Here is a 17,564-nt window from a genome sequence, read left to right on the forward strand (position 1 = left end):
CAGTGCAAGATCTGCCTTGTAGAACAACTGTGGCCTCCTGACTTTTTTGCACTAATAAGTTTCGCTCTGGCTGACAAGTCTGAACAGCTCTGCAAGAAGGACATTAGCAAAAACAGGGAATAAAAGGTATCATTTATACTTTCAGCTTCTATGACGTCCTCTGGCAAGAAGATCCACAGTTTAATTATAAATACAAAGGAGAAAAATTATGTTTATTTGTTTGCTTCAATCCACTGCCTGTTTTTTAATTGGGAAACTTCTTATACTGTGATAAATAGCAAACATACATTCCTTCTCCCCTTCTCCAATGATGTAAGGGACCTCTCACATATCTACCCTCGGTGACCCCTTTTCTAAGCAAAATCATCCCACTCTCTTATTCTCATTTTATGGGAGCCATTTCACAATTTAATTACACATTCTGTGAAAAGCACTATCTTTGTCTTTAAACCTGCTGTGCAATCATTTAATTGGTTGCCCCCTGTTCCCGTGTTATTAGAAATAGTAAATAATCATTCCTTGTTCGTGTCCTATGCACCAGCCTCAGTTCCATAGATCTCTATCACATCCCTCCTCAGCCATCTGTTTTCTGAACTGAGTCCTAGTTTATCGAGTCACTCTTTGTATAGAAGCTATTCCAAATAAAAGATGATCTTTGTCACCATTCACTACTTCCATTATATCCTTTGTAAGCAGCAATCAGCCAAACTGCATGCAGTAATTTAAGATTTAGATATATTATGGATTTATATAATAGCACAAAAAATTGTTTTTCTACCCTGTTTTGTTCTTCTCCTGGTCATTCCAACTGCTCTAGCTGGTGCTCTGGGTTGGTTTGTTTGTTTTTGACTGGTGATGAGCACTCATTTGCGTATTTCAGAAAACTATCCACTGCGATTGCCTGATCTCTGTCCCTGAGTGGTAAGAATTAAATTAGAATTCACCTTTTGTGTATTTACTTAACATTATTGTCTCCTTGTATATTACTTTGCATTTCTGAGCACCAACTTTCACCTTACCCAGTCGTTCAGTAACACAAAACCTTTCTGCATATTTGCCATTAGCTTTATATTTGACTATCCCAATAATTTTACACTGTTTGCAAACTTTCTTTTAGCATTCTTCTACAGCTGTGCTCTACAGTTAAGGATAATGTCCAAGCGTGGTGACAAATCCAAACTTCCCTAGCATGCACACTGCGGTCACTAGCTGAGACCTGCATCTTTCTGTAGCAGAAGATGACAACAAGTTCAGTACATCAGTGCATGCCTGACCTCTTGTCCACACAGAGTGGATGGACTGAGTCCAGGAGGAGTTAAATGTGCTGTGCACAGCAGGTATCCTCAGCCAGTCTCTTGCTAGGGGCACTGAATCACAGAAGAAGCTCTGAGGATGGAAAACATGCAGACAGGGGGCTCACGATGCTTACACCTGCCGTTGACATCAGTTCTGGGGTGCGTGATGCACGCTTGAAAGGATCAAAGCCAAAAAAAAGAAAAGAAACCATCTATGTACATAGGTGGAAAATACTCTTTATGGCATGAAATGAATAACATTTCATGTCAACTTTAAGCTAATGGAGTTTGTGATGCAGCTTCTGAAAAGCTGGTAAATAACCTGGCAATCATTCACAGGCAGATAACAGATGTCCTCTTCAAATTTTCACACATTTCCTAAAACCAAAAACCAAAAGCAAGAGAGTCCAATACCTGGTAAAAGTTCAGTTGCTCTTTGGCATAAGAAACACAGCAGGATTTTCCACTTACACGGGTCTGATCATAAAGGATAAAACCTCCCTCTTCCTTTGGCAGTATAGTTAGACAGAAAATAAAATAAAGAATTAACCAGTGACTTGGGTGGCTGTAATAAAGTCTGTTTGCAATTTGAACTACCAAGAGAATCAGCTACCAACACTTCTATGCATTGATCCACAGATAGTGTGGATAAGGATATGTACATTTAGAAGCTTAATAGATGAAAAGAGACACTGCTATTGGCAAGCAGTTTATTCCTCTGCAAGATTCAGCTCAAATGACTCAGTCTGAACAGGATATTGAGCTCCAGTGATACTGAATGAGGCTACAGAAACGGAAATGCAATTTGACACAGCCACATTGCCAATTAAGGATAAAATACAGGAAATATGTCAACTAGTAACAAAGACAGAGGCATTCAGGGTTTCTATATGAAGCTGGTTCCTTTGGACCCACTTAGGAAAACTTTGGAGTTATTCAGGTACATAAAACTGCAGCAGAGCCCAGAAGTAAAAGTAAATATAAGAAGAAAGAGGAAGAGATCTGGGACTGCTCACAGTTCTTATCAAATTATAGACACTGTGTGTAACTGAATCAGTTCTCATTAGTAGAGGCAGTCACTGAGACAAATTCCACTCTTGTATACCTGGGACAATCCTACTGAAGCTAGCAATTGTGTTCAGGTAAACTTGGGCTGACAAAGTAGAATTTGAGCTGTCACAGACAATTTCTGGAGCTTGTACATTGCTAAGAGAGAGAGCAAGCAAAATAAAACTGAGCTACTTGATAAAATGATCTTGAAAAAATCCATTGATTTCAAAGAAAAGGATGCAGTTTCCACAACTGAGGGAGAACCACTGTGTCTTGTGCATCCAGTGACCTTGTTAAATACTCCGGTACAATAGTTCAGCAAACAACAAATGCCCTGAAGTGAGAGAAGCCCCTTCATTACGGCTCATACAGCCAGGTGCTGACATGACCACTGTCAGGCTCCTAAATGCTGTGGCCGCCAGTACTCCAGCAGAAATGTCTAATTGGTCAATAGGAGCTCTGGGGGGAGAATGCCAACAAGCCTAATAGGCAGCAAGCACCTGGTTCATTGATATAAAAATCAATAGGGGAGCAGCTTAGCCTGAAAGCCTGGGAATACACGGGTGGTCTCCCCATAATGATCTTCCCTATTGGGATCTGCATGTAGGATATATTTTCCTGTAACACAGCAGAGCCAGAAGAATCCATTTGTGAGTCATTAGTATAATACTGGTTTTAGCCTGCATCCCGTTCCATTGCACTGTGGTGCTGTTCATTGTTTCCCAGCCTACATGCAGCAAGACCATCTCAGTGGATCGACTTCCCGGAAAGGCACCTGCCATTTAATAAAGATGCTCAATCTGGCTGGAATGTAGTGCTTACGAAGGGTGCCATTCTGAAAGCCCAAAGTACCTGCACTGTTTGTCCCCAGGAAGAGTCCTATGGGGCCTTTGAAATGGATCACACAGCCATGCCACCAAGCTTGACCTGAAGCAATGGTTTGTGAAGGTAAAATGGTAAATGGCTCAGTCTGCCAGCAGATTTGCCAGTCACTGCTGATGGAAATGGGGTTTGTGATGTGCATACTCATCCACGGGGAGCTGGATTGAGACCAAAGTCATTTCATGCAGGCCACTGCACAGCCAAGAGAAGATAGTTTTCAGTCTGTACTGACCTCGCCTGGATCAGAACTACTAGCCTAGAGATGCAAAGCTCTACAGTCTGTTGTTAGTCCCAATAGCCTACAAAAAATAAAAGTATGGCTATTTTATACACATAAATATATACTTTTGTACGTATAGAGAGATAGTAGGAAAATTCAGAGGTCATCAATGACAAGGTAGATCAGGATGCAGTTTTCTTCTGGTCTATGAATATGCAAAACTCCTGATAGGAACAAGTGATTCCTGACCAGCACTATTTACATATGGAGTCAACCAACACACAGGGCACACGATGTTTTGTTTTACGCTAAGACCTTTCAGCATGCAACCCAGCTGACAGATAAAACTTCTGTACAACTAGATAGTGAGAGTTCTTTCATTTCTAGAAAAAATTTCCATCTCACCCCTAATTATGTTGTATGGAGCAGAATTGTTTTTTATTGTATGCTTTAGATCTGCTATTTGTTCCGAATCCACTGTAAAGTTGTTTCTAAGCTTAAAAAATTAGCAGGTGAGCTTTCAGACTCCATCTAGAAGCCACCAAGATGCACATTCTAAGGACAATGTATTCCTAAAAGATGAGAACCAGGAGAGAGGTTCTTGAACAGAGCCGTAGGTAGTACCCAGGACTTGGCTGTGTTATTGTCACTGTTTCACAGTTAATAGCACTTTTGTCTTTAGCCACTTTTCAAGCGCCATGTAAATATCATTTTTAATTTGACCTATCATGGTTTTTCAGAGCACAATTACATCTCCCATTTTTAAAAATAATTTCACGCTATGCTCAGACTTAAAACTCACACTGACACGTTATCAAAGAGACTGCATTTCCTTCTTGCTGACTTTGACAAAATGATCTTCTCAAAACTGTTCGGAACACTTCAAAACTACCAGCTCTTTTTGCTGTTTCTGCAGCTGCATCAAACCTCCCTCTTTGTGCCCCAGCAGTGACTTTCCCTCTGGCATTGCTGCTTGTGTCACCAGGGATGGTCCTCCCGAGTTGGTTTTCCTTTCCTGCCATGTTTCTGTACTTCAGGGGCGGCTGAGGAACTAGTCATGGCTACAGAAGGATATCCTGAAGCTTCTTAAAATGAAGCCTACTGTGAACTCCTGAATAACTGAGGAGAAACAAAGGTAAAGCCAATAAATAGGAAAGAGTTCAAAGGGTGAGAACACAGGCATCAATTCCTTCCACGTCATGCCTTAATATTCAGTCTTTGTTCAGGCAACTCCTAATCCTTCTTAGGGAGCGTGATGCTTGGTACCTTTAACCTCATTATGTAGGGAGGGGATTATGAAAATTTGATGTGTGTGAGCCCATCTGAGCGCTCTTTGCTAGCTAAAATGTCACAGGGGACCTGACAGAGAGACCAGGGTACTGCAGTGGGGTAGGAAAGGCCAGGGAGCTCAGGATATAGATCTGTGGAAAACAAGGCTTTTTTAGTTCTACTACCTATAGGAAAACTTGTTTTGTTTTTACTATTAATTAATAATAAATTATCTCCAAGCTGCAACCTATGCTCAAACCCACCTGCACAGTATGGATGCCTTTTTCCACACCCACTTCCACTACTGCTAGCCATTCACATTGGCTTTGAGACATTGCATTATGAATAAAATAGGAAAGCTGTGAGAAGAAAATGCATCTTATTTGTGCATCTAGGTAATTCATGAAATGAGACTGGGGAAACTATTTTTGTTGCCTGTAATACTCCAGTTAATTGGACAACTGCTGTGCCAGAAAACCTTTCCCCTCCTACAGCAAGTAAAATTTATACTGGTGATTGGTAACAAGAACATCTTGATAAAATGGCTGAATTTATTCTATACCTATAAATGAAAAGGGTTCTTAACAAAGGGGGGTAACTGATATGCTCAGTAAATCAAGGATAAAAGGACACAGGCTCTATTGAAGATTTTTCCCCTCGTCTTTTCTTTTTAAATCTTTTGATGAGGTGCCCTGTTGCTCAGAGATGAGCTTCCACTGAAGTACTTTTGGAATTATCTCAAAGAGAAACAGATCATTTAAATGAGTTAAAGCCCCCAAAACAGATCCACTATCTCCAACCTTCGGTTCATTTTTTACATTAAGAATTTTATGAAATTTATAAAATAACTTCACTACTGAAACAGGGGCTTATAAGAGAAAGAAGTCTCATTCTTTTTTTCCTGCTTCCTTCTGAACAGGTGAAGGATGATACATTTAGAATAAAGATGAAAGCAAATATGTAGAAGAGAGGGAATATTCTGATAAAGTTGTATTTATCACCTTGAGTGTTTAGAAAACACCTACAGCCATTGATTCTTTAAATTCCACCAGACCTACCTGGGACTGTGGACCTTCAGGGAAAATTCAACTGAAGATAAGATAAGGTGCTCCTTTCTAGCTACTCCTTTTTTTTTTCTTTTAGACAACACAGAGAATTTTAAAGGTATAGGACAGGAGAGCAGGCTTTTTTTTTTTTTTTTAATATAGATGGAAAGATTGTTTTTTCTCTCCTGTATGTTTTCTTCAGGGACCGAGAGCTATTGCATGTGCCAGAAGGAAGCCAGTCATGGCTTCAATACTCAACAGACTGGATCTGTAAGTTCTCTATGACCTCTATAGGTAAAACAAAATTATGGTTTTCCTCATTTCATAGCAGGGTAAATTGGTCATTTTACTCACTGGGTAGGCATGGGGCAGACTATGACTGGCCTGAGACTGTGTGCGGTTGTACTGAGAGATTATCTGTTACAAAATTTGTTATACATTTGCCATGCATTTGCGTAGGTTTATAGCAATATAATATATACTTATTTTTACTAAGTGTTTGAGCAATTGTTTATGTGTGTTACAGGTGCTGACTTTTAGTCCAATATGCTGGCATGTATGTTGGAAGCAATTTGTATTCCTGCAGTACAGAAAGCATTATATTAAGAAATTCTGGCATATTAGACAAAATTATGGATGTACAGACCCAGAGTAAGGGGTCTGTGCACTACCCTTAAGTGCACATATTCGCACTGAGCTCAGTGAGGATTTATATACATGAGCACTTACACAAGGATATATTTGAAAGGCAATTTTGATGCAATGTCAACAAAAGATGCAAATGATTACAGATGTACAGAATTGAAATCCATCTTGGAAAGTTTTAGGGAATCCAAGCGATATCCCAAAAGCTGAAAAATCTTGTAGTAAGAGTTCATCTCTCCTGTTGTTTCCGTCTTTTCCTGTACTGTGTAATTCAGGGATCAGCTTGTATGGGATCTACTAATATAGTCAAGGAATAGAAAAATGTCAAAATGAATTCTTTCATTTTGGTGATGAAGTGCTAGCTTTGCTTGCCAGCATGCAGGGTTCAATAAAAGTAGACAGGTCTTCAAAAAATAGCAGCATAAATAGATGAACTCTTTAAAGTAATATAAGTTCTGTCATCTAGATGTGAAATATAGACCTAAGTGTCCATTGAAGTAAAGGCTGACCGCACTTTCCACAGATAAGTGTTAAAGTTTTCTCAGTGTCTTGGGCAGAGAAATGTTTTAACTACGTATCTCCTTGCCACAATAGACAGAATGAAAGCATTTGAAGTTAAACACATTTTTCAAAGGAAGAAAACAAAGCATCCATAAAGAAACAAAGGCATATCACAGGATGAGGTGTCTAGGTAGCTACTGTTTTCAAGAAAGTTGCAATTAGCTGTGCAATGGAGAAGGTGAACCGAGTTGTATTTCAATAGTATCTGTAATGATTTCAGTGGCTAGAAAGCTGATAGGTATGTGCAGGGGGTTGGTTTCAAGATTTCCTTGTGAGACAGAAGGTCAGGATTCCTGTGGTCTCCTGTCATATTTAATTCATATTCTCTGGCCTTCTTCAACACATTTATTGAATTACAGGAATAAAATTCAATGAACCAAAAACAAAGAAGAGAGGACAGGGCAAATCCTGGTTTCTTTTACATCCCTATAGCAAAAAAGACTTCAGTGGGCTTGTAAGAGAGCATCTGAAAGCAGAATTTGGAAGGAGGGGGAGGTGCAAGTTTGTATAACCCTTCTCACCACCCCCATAATTGAATCCAAATAATTTTTTGCAAGGAGTGAATACTTGTGTGTGGGAGTAAGGATCCAAATTCTACCAGTTGAGAATCTCCCTGTCTCCTTTTTAAGGGTAATCTTTGTGTAGTCCCTGTGTGTTTTTATCAGATTCCTTCTTGCCACAAATGAAATGGCAGCAGACTGGCTTTTCAAAGTCATTCTTCAGAAAAACATCACTGGCAATTCGTCACATGAGTACTAAGGGGTAATCCTCAAATATTTAAAAACTACCAGCTTCAGGGAAGTGCCCTATTAGCATGTTTATAACGATGGTTCCCTGCAATCATTTTAATTAATGGATACAAGCCCTTAACCCCCCTTCACAAGTGAGGTGCAGTAAGCACAGGGGTTACAACAGGCCTGCAGTGGGGACTCTACTGCTGGAGCATATGAGGAGGAGCCCTAGACCTGCTCTGTGATTTTGGGGAATAAGACCTTGTTGTGTCTCCTATGCTCCTGTTATCCTACTTTTATCGTCCTGTAGGCTGCCTCCAAGAACTGGGCTGTTGTGGGTATAATAGAGGGTCACTCCGATTTCTCAGCTACCTCTTCAGACAAATCTACAAACAGCATCTGCAGTTAAAATAGTACAATGCCCTCGTCCCACAGTTAAAACAATGCAATATCCCAGTGTGAACACAGTTGTATCAAAACCTCATACATACAATCTGTACTGATACCCAATAACATCTTTACACCAGTGTAATTTGTTTTTAGAGCCAGGTATGTGTAAATCTGGTTGTTGAGTCTGACCCAATATATTCATCTAAAATAAAGAAGATATAAAAGGCTTTGAAATTCTATCCAAAACTGCAAGCTCACCAATATTTAGCATTGGCATTTGAATTTTTGGAAATGTCAAAGCTAATAAATAATGTATTATTTTTTGAGCTACAATGTACCTTTTTATTTTAACACTTGAATCTGCTTAGCTTCCAAAAAATTAAGAGCTCTGCACACGTACATTTCAACCTATGGGATGGCTGCCTTTCCACTTAATACGTTTAATAAAGGTGACCAGATGCTTTGTGTTTTTAATGGTTTGTTCTGCATCCCAACAAAATGTCCCTGTTTTGGCTGTGATAGCAGATGATTCATTCTGAAACCCAGCCCAGCTGCCCTGACACAGCCGAGGCAGGGCACAGTTAAAAGACAAGCCATCTGTGCAAGACAAGTGGTCTGGAGGAGTGCTTTGTCAGGAAGAGGCTGTGATTTCTTGGTCACTGTGTTTTTTAGCCAGCCAGTACCCCAAACGTCCTATGGGTCGAATCTCTGCCTTTGCAGCTGTGTCCCACATGCCATTATGCCCTCTTACTTTCCCCTTACTTAGAAACCCTTTACCCTGCTCTGCTATATAAGTTCCTATGTTTCTGTGAAGTGTAAAATGTTGATCCCACTTTCATTCTTTCCAACCACATGTCAAAATTTCTGACCTCAGAGCTGCATCAGCCAAGCCTCATGCTAGAAGAAGCAAGAGGGATTCATTTATGGCTTTTCTGAATAACTACCTCTGCCCAGTTCTATATTAGCATCTCTCTATTGTCAGTGCTGCCAAAAGAGACATCCTGCATTCAGGAACAGACACTGCATTGCTTGGAGGCTGGCTGAATTCAAGGGCAAAACTCTACCGCAGGCTGCGCTCCCCATCGCCTCACCAGGATGCAGGCATGCACACCTGAAGGCAAAGCCTGATCTTGAGTGTGTCACTGAGATAAACCACTTCAAGCCTTGAGAGGGTTCTGGCCCCATGGCATCTTTCCCACGACCTGCAGCCTGTGTCGGGAAGCAGTGCTGACACCTTTTCCCTGCCCAGGTGATGGAGCATAGGGTGTATGGCATACGGCTAGAGTGGCTCGTCAGGACACTGCTGTTCTGGGGTGCGAAGCAAAGGTTCCTGTCAAGTTTTCTTTACTGCCTGTGTTCTCCAGCATTTGAAAGAACTATTGCAACTCAAGTCATCTGGCATGCATACAAATGACAAATACGCTTCAGAGGCAATAAATTAGCAATTTAAAGGCTTTACTTCCCCTCATGGACTAATTGCCAGAGATTATAGTATATTATGAGAGAGCAATGATACTAATGCCTAAATATGCTTCACTGATTATAGAGCTATCCTCAATAACCAAGCTGTTTAAATGTCAATGCAAGAAAGCTCTTTATTATGAGATTAAATATTATTTTGAAGCAATGCAATAGGATCTTCCCAGGCTTCACAGCTGCAATAACACTGTCTTGGAGCTATATATATTGGACAAATGATGAGTTTTTTTACATGTGTACTGTAAAGGGTCCCAAAATATTCTTGTGCTGCAAACTTGAGCTGCATTCTTTATAAGAAAGAGGGTCTTGGTATCTTTTTGTTTTGCATTTGTTACTTTTATGCTGCTGTCTTCATCTTTTTCTCTACTTTATATTAATACTTACGTATCACTGGTGTACAGACAAGATAAATTCTTGTTTTCTATTAGTGTAAATGAGTGGGGAATCAAACCTCAAAGCTCTTTTCTTCTTTGTTTTTCTTTTTTTTTTTATTTAAAAAAAACATCTCTAAGTACTGCTGCCCTGCATGCTTTTGCCAGTCCTACACCTCATGTCTAAATAAATCTGTTTATACCCAGCATTGAGAGAACTCTGGAAATTAGGTGGAAGCTCCAGTTTACAGGTTCAGCTTTTGACATGAAGCAGAGAACAAAAGTGACTCTAAACCATAACCCCACTTCTGCTGTTCTGGAGGTGGCAGTTGGTGATCACAAGCTGAGGTGTAGATTTAGAAGGGAGGGAGGCTAAACAGGATTTAGCATCCCACTAATTTCATATAGGGCTCCACACATGTGATCTTGTCACACAGTTGCACATCCTTCCCATATAGATGACAGCAGCATGTACCCCTGCAAAATACAGCAACCTTTTTCCAAGAAAACCGAAAGCACTGCAGTAGGCACTGATGGTATCTAGATTGGGCATGCCATACCCCTTCTGTTGGTTCTAAAGCTACCTGATATGATGTTCACTGTGTGTCATAAAAGCAAAGCAGAAGAGCTACAACATAGTCAAAGATCAGACCTCTAGCATTTTAAGATATGTATTCATTTCATTTTGAAGCTAACTTAAAACAAGAGGTAAAACACATCTAGGAGATGCACATTTTAGTTGGCTGCTAAATATCAGTGGAAACTCTTGTTTGTTCTATCAGCTCATGATCTGCCTTCTTTCTGTTTCACCGTGGCTGATTTCTTCAGCCATTTTATATTTCATCTATAAAATATAAAGCTTGTTTACCTCAGAATGTCTGAGGCTCTTTCTGATGCTCAGGTAAAAGACACCTGCCAATACACTCAGAAAAGACATAAATTGCTCTATCATTTGTAACATTAAAAAAAAGTCTTCATCTATTAAAAACACAGCGTGACTGACAATGAACATGCTGAAAGGCCAAGAGAATTCTTTTTCTGCTCTTCCAGGCAGACAATAATCTGACATCTTTTTTGTTATGTCTTGACTTAGAATGTAAGACAGGGAACCAAGTCTTTATACTTACAACAGTCATAAACTTACAATACTGATGTTAAGTAAGTAAGCAGAAGTAATAGGTTGACACTGTTCAAAGGAGAATTATGTGGACTTACAGTAAAATGGGGAAAAATTACCTGCACCTGGCCACTTTTATGCAAATATTATTTGAAATGAGATTAAAGTCCTCTTTACTTTTGAGCAGGCACCTTATGAAATGCTCCATTGTTCCCAGCACTCACTTACCATGTATCCTGGTGCACACGTACACTTCCCTGTGATGCTGTCGCAATCTGCACCGTTCTGGCACGAGCAGGTCAGCTGGCAGCCTTCGCCATGGTACCCAGGGGGACAGGTTTCATTGCAGTAGAGTCCAGCCCAGCCAGCTTTGCAGCTACATTCTCCAGACAATGGATGGCAGCTAATGAAGACAGACAGATGTCAATGAGATGTGGACACGAAAGAAAAATACTGTCCATTAACTGCAGGAATACCTCAGTTAAACATTTCAAATGCAATGCCAGCAAGAGTCAGACTAAGAACAGAACAAAGCTGAGAACTGTCTGGGATGGTGAACATAAGCCACCAAATAAGTCAGGAAATATGTAGGGAATATGGAACCAAATACCATACTGCGGTGTCACTTGCAAACGTCTGGGAACTCTCACAGAACTGGTAATTTTAAACCCATTATATTTAAAAATATAATTTCTTTTCTGTTCTCAGATCAGAAAATATCTTTCTGTTCTCAGATCAGCGTGACCTGGGTTGTTGACATTAACCACCCGAGGATTAAGCCCTGTATGTGCCATACCATTTAGGTGTAATACAGCCAGTTAAAGATATTCAAGGCTAGGAGTGATTCCCTCGGGTCCGGTCACTGTCCCCAGAGAGCAGAGCTCAGCGCCTGCCCCTTTGCTCCCCTCGTGAGGGAGCTGCAGGCCGCCATGAGGCCTCCCCTCAGCCTCCTCTTCTCTTTGCTTCATAGAATCTATTCATTTTCCTTTATGGTTATTTATTGCTACGGTTTAATATTGCGGACATGACTGAATAGATTTCTTTACACCTATAAAATTAATATCCTATATGTTAATTTTCAAGGTAGCCTCATAAAATGTAATTTCCAAGTATGTTTCTGGCAATTACTGGTAGGAGAGGTTAGTCACATACTGTTGTGACTAAGAATGATCAAATTTTGTGAGTGTCATGTGTTTCATCATAAATAGCGTTTGACTGAGTAATTAAAACAATTCATCAGCTTAACAAACTACTATCCATGAAATTCTTCTGACAAAGCAGTCCCTGAAATTATGGTTGTTCACACAGCACCTCTTAACATTTAGATGAAAATAATAAAAGCTCGTTTTTTTCCCCTCTGTGTCTATTAATCATTACCTAATAGGAGCAAAAAGCTAAACATTAAAGACACATTTTAGAGTGGATTTTTTGTTTCTTTGTTTTCACTACTACCAGACGTATCATGCGCTTCCATGAGAACTGCATCTGTTGGCTAAATTAAATCTTTCAAACGTAATGTATGCTCATGGCAGTTTGAATCAGTCTATGACAATTCAATTGAAAATACTACACTCAGTAAGAATTTCTACTCCCAGGTTGGCTCCTTCATCAAAACAGACAGCTTTTTTTTCATGGGATGCAGGCTATTTATTAAGAAATAAAACCAGCTAGAACCAAGTAGGTTTTGCAGAAGTCTGGGGGAGAAAGGGGCATAAAATCCACAACAAGGCCCAGTAAAGGGTTGAGACAATGTTCTGTGCACCGCCCCCCTGCCAAGCTGCCTTCTGCTCCTTCGTGAGGCTTTGAGCTAGGAAAAGCCCAATGCAGATGTGGGTCCCTGCATCCATGTAATCTGCCCCATGAAGCAAGACTGGGTTTATCGTTAGCCTTAGCATATCAGACTTTTCTTCTTCTCCTAGGCCAAGCACTTGTATTTCTTCAGGGCTTTGAAATACACATCTTTTGCTGTCTTACAGAGTGCTTTGAACTCTTTAAACACTTTAAATTGCAGAGTTATGGTACCCACAACAACAGTTCCAGGTAAGAAGCAACAGCTGGAGAACAAACTATATAGCAGGGTAAAGAAATCTTTTCTTTGATGGTAGCAGAATAAACGTTTCCCAAGCTTTTGGCAAACCAAACATTAACACACACCGTAGTCTTACGGTAGCGTAGCATGCAAAAAGACCCCGAAGCTATGTAGCTACTCCGCATGTAATGAGGTTGCAGGCTGTGTCCACCCTGGGGACATGGGAGAGTTGTCTCAGATAGGAGCAATACAGAGCCCTGAATCACAAACACCCCTCTGACAATTAAGGTGCCCTGATACAGTGTTAACTTGAAGATGTCTGCAATTTAAATGCTTACCCAAAATTCATAAGACAGCTGTTCTCTTCCTGATTCTGCCAGTGAATCTTGGCCATATAAATGATCCCTTCTGTATTTCATCTTTTCCATCTGTAAAATGATACTTTTCCTCCTCTGCAGATTTTTAAGATCTGCAGCTGATGTCACTAAATAGTCCTAGATTTTTATTATTATTGTTAATATTTTTATATTCTGTTAAGTGTGAACTATTCCATTAAATTCATCAGAATTACTCACTAAATATATTGCAGCTCACAATGTAGAAGCAGTACATGTATGTGTGTATGTGTGAGTTAGGAACATTTCTCTTATTATGCATCCTATGCATCCAGTGTATCCAGTGAACTAAATGCTAGCTGCACTGAAGTTGAAAAATTTGAGGCAATTAATGGTAAAGTTGTTAAAACAAGGAATAGGAAATATAGTTAGAAGTGTGAATTATTTGTATAATTCTTCCCTTTCTGTTCTGAATGTCCCTTTCAAGGACCATATAACTTTTCAAGGCAATAGGAAAGTAGCATATGTAAGGCACTTCTCCATGCCACCAATAAACTGAAATTAAGAAATACAAACAGTTCCTCTGGAAAAGGATCTCTTAATGGATGGGCAGGAGAGCCTGGGGTTTTAGAAAGGATCCCAGAATGCAAACCCACTAACATCTGCTTTCAAACCACTTGATGAGAGCAGGAAGGAAACCTTTGTCTTGAAAGAATTTGGCAGTGTTAAGCATTAGTATTTGCATTGAATCTTAACAACCTTTATTTCTCCAGATCTCTTGGATAACAGTAAGGAATAGTGTAAAAAACCTAGAATGAGTGCAAGCAGCCAAGTGTTCCTCTGGCACTGGGCCAAGCAGAGGTGGAAACTGGAATCTGTCCACAGCACACAACATGGCAGGAGAAAGAAATTGTTCCATGGCTCTTGCTGCAGTTTGGAAGCTACCATAGGCTCCTTGGCTTTTGAGCCACATTAACAGTATTGAAAGATTTTTGATACTGTTTTGATACTAGCTGAACTGAAAAAAAAAAGAAAGTATTTTTTGATGTTTGCATTTTTTAAGCATCTAATTTTGAGGAAACCTGTTTTCTTTCGCTCCAGGTAATTTAACTTTCTAAAGGCAAATTGGGAAAATAAATGCTTTAGACAGCACAGTCTGTTCCAGTTCCTGAATTTGTTCTCCACACACCTTTCAGTCAAAACAAATTCTTCCCAGTGAATTTTCTGACTTTCTGTTTATATACTAGCACCCGTCATCTCATCTTAATAAATAGCTCTAATTCTTACTTAACGGTATTTGCTCTCTCTTGATGTCCATTCTACATCCAGACTCCCTTACTAAATGCTCTCTTCCTTTTGAAGAAGTAGCCACAATGAGACCGCAGGGCCACTACTTCAGTCCAGTACACCTTCAAAGCCAGCCTCATTCAAGTACATTCTTGATTTAGTTCAAGGCAAAACTTCATGTAAGGTCTGTGGGATTTGGTCCTTCTAAACTTTTCAACATAGCGGCAATAATTAGAGCCTCTGGAGGTCTATCCATTCCATTAGACTTTGTCATGGTAGCTGAGCTGCAGGTAGAAAAGTGTCAGGGCTTAAAAGGTCATTGTGTCTTGCTTCCCTTCTCACGTCTCTGACCTGGGAAAGACACTACTAAAGGCTATGGGTCCACATGGTGACTCCACACCAGTGGTCAAGAAAGCTGGGTGGCTCAGACTGTTCCACCTATTGATCTTCTCCTCTACTTTCAGGAAAGCATGCCCTTCTGACTACTGCGGACTGTTTCAACATGTGTTTCTTGCACAGGGGAGTTTTTCCCAGTTGTATCCTTCCCTGTGGAAGGACAGTCCAAGTCACCAGTGCAGTATAAATTACCTAATTCTGGAGTTGTTCAAAAGTCACACATACAATGTGCCTTTCAGAGGGCTTTGATGCAGAAATTATTGGATGATGTTCTTCAGCCGTTGCTATGCAGGAGGTCAGAGTAGATGATCAGACTGGTCTCTTCAGACATTAAAATAGATAGATCTATGAAAATAGGAGAGCTGAATGTGTATTTCCTAATGTTCCTCTCTAACTTGCTCCTCAAAGCCCCCAGAACTTACTGTTCCAGCCAGCTTTCCAATGACCAGACCAAATGAGTCAAAATAACTGACAGAAATAAGCAAGCTTCCCTTACCACCTTTCAAGTGTTTATAAAATTCTCCTACACACTTAGGTATCACTAGATGTAGCCAACAGATTAAATGGCTTCTGGGAAAAATGGAATATACGGCTGTCGATAAATTAATCGCTTTGGAAGACTATGGTTGCAGTAATGACAGGAATTCAGGGGAGGCGGTGGGTGGGAAGAGAAGCGTGTTGCATGGGACAGGCTAAACAATCAGTAAAAAGATTTGCTCAGAATACGGAGTGCCTTTAGAGAAGGTCATTTTCCATCAGCTCTGACACTCCTCGGCTCAGAAATTGACAGTGCTCTGAGGAGCTCATTGAAAAGTGGAAAGCTGAAATACCATGGATGAATGAAAGAACATTTACAGATCTACAGCTTGCTGATATCTCTTTGTTCCATAACAGCAGTGATAAGATGCAGGAAAAAGGGAGATTTTATCAATGGAGAGACTAGACTCATTTATTAAGGGAACAGAGATAGCATCTTAGCAGAGGATGCTGCAAGTGAAGCTGATGAAGCAGTGATGGGAGGGAAGGCATAACAAGTATCTGTCAGAGAGCAGCCATGCACAGGGCAGGTACATGGTGTGTAAGAATAACCACACGTCTAGAAAAAAGCTGGGAGAGGATTCAATCCTCCATCTGTCTGAGCCCTCTCACCCTTGAGACCTCACCTTCCTTCACAGGTAGATGGCTCTAGGCTGTTTCTTCAGGGAAGATCTTCTGGTAACCCCCTTGAGCATCTCCTGGCCAGTCCTTTGATTGACCCAGATGAAGTCTTGCACCCTCAAACCCCCAATCTTCCCACATGTAAGAGACTCTTGATGAATCGAGCAGTTATCTGAGAAACCGATGCCAAACTCATTCTTGCCCATGGCCTGCAGACCTTCCACTGTGTTTACAACTTTCTGGGAAAAAGGGCACACAGATTTCTGCGGGCTCGGATACGAGAGGGTGAAGACACAGTGTCAGCTACTGGCTGAGAGCTTAGTCTCACCCTACCATACACATGAAAAAGAGCTTTCAGTGAGGAGCAATTTGCTGTGTGTTTACCGCAGGTTTAAGTCATGCATACCGGCAAAAAACTGTGTTACGCAGGAGTTTAAAACTTAGCTCTGTCTGCGGTAATTCTTGAGTCATCACCTGTCCTCAATACAACACAACATTAACCTTTTGTGTGTATTGCTCAGCTCATGCCTCAGGGATGTTATTTTTTGCAGTGGTATCATGATATACAAAACACTCATAAGGGACAGAAGCCTGTTGTTTGGAGCTCCCCTTGAGGTGCCGAGCACTTTGGATCCTCGCTGTCAAACCCTCCAGAGCTAGCAGCTGTCTTTCTGTAGAGGACTCGTATGATCAGGATTACAAGGCTTTTTAAGTGATCCACTGTGAGCTCCGACTTTCGGTGAAGCAAAGCCTCTCCACTCACAGTTGAACTTGAATTTACAAGAAAGATCACCTGTTTATTTCCAAGACTGAGACAAATAGTCTATCTCAAGCACACAAACAGATTTGCCTGAAGTGTTTGTGTGTGTGTGTGTGTGTGCATGCACAAATTAGGTGGTATTGCTTGCATACATAATTGAGGAGAGTGTTTATATTTTATCAAGCTGCAACATTGCCAGGTAGGTTTGTCATCATCAGCAAGACAGTCAGGTCTCCACCTGTCTGGTTTAAAATTGAAGAATGTTCGTATCAAGGGCATGTTTGCTTGGGCATCAATTATCCTCATCTCCCTCTGAAGCCTACACAATCCTGGATTGGCTGTGAATGCTTAACAGTAATGGACAAAAAAGAGAGGAAATCAGGTGGGAGCTGAGGGGCCCTGCAGACATGGAAGAGAAATGTGGGCACTCCAGACCTTCAGAAAAGCTCATGCCAGGGCGTTTTTGCTGTCCAGGCTGACTTTACTGTACAGGAACCTCCAAATAGCAATTCTAACAGTCAGGAGATACAAAAAATAGCAAAT

At 40.6% G+C, this 17,564-nt stretch overlaps 1 protein-coding gene across 20 annotated transcripts in view; it reads right to left on the minus strand.

Annotated features, from left to right (window-relative positions):
• Window positions 1–17,564, minus strand: part of MEGF11 (multiple EGF like domains 11) — a 287,680-nt gene that overhangs the window by 67,019 nt on the left and 203,097 nt on the right. For all 20 annotated transcript variants that reach the window (XR_013938103.1, XR_013938104.1, XR_013938105.1 and 17 more), the window contains one exon: window positions 11,285–11,459. Coding sequence is in view for 17 of the 20 variants with exons in the window: in XM_080551466.1 (XP_080407592.1) it covers window positions 11,285–11,459 (175 nt within the window). In the remaining 3 variants the exon portion in view is untranslated. The remainder of the gene's footprint in view (window positions 1–11,284; window positions 11,460–17,564) is intronic.

The sequence above is a fragment of the Anser brachyrhynchus genome (genome assembly GCF_964034855.1).
Source record: "Anser brachyrhynchus genome assembly, chromosome: 11".
Classification (NCBI taxonomy): domain Eukaryota; kingdom Metazoa; phylum Chordata; class Aves; order Anseriformes; family Anatidae; genus Anser; species Anser brachyrhynchus.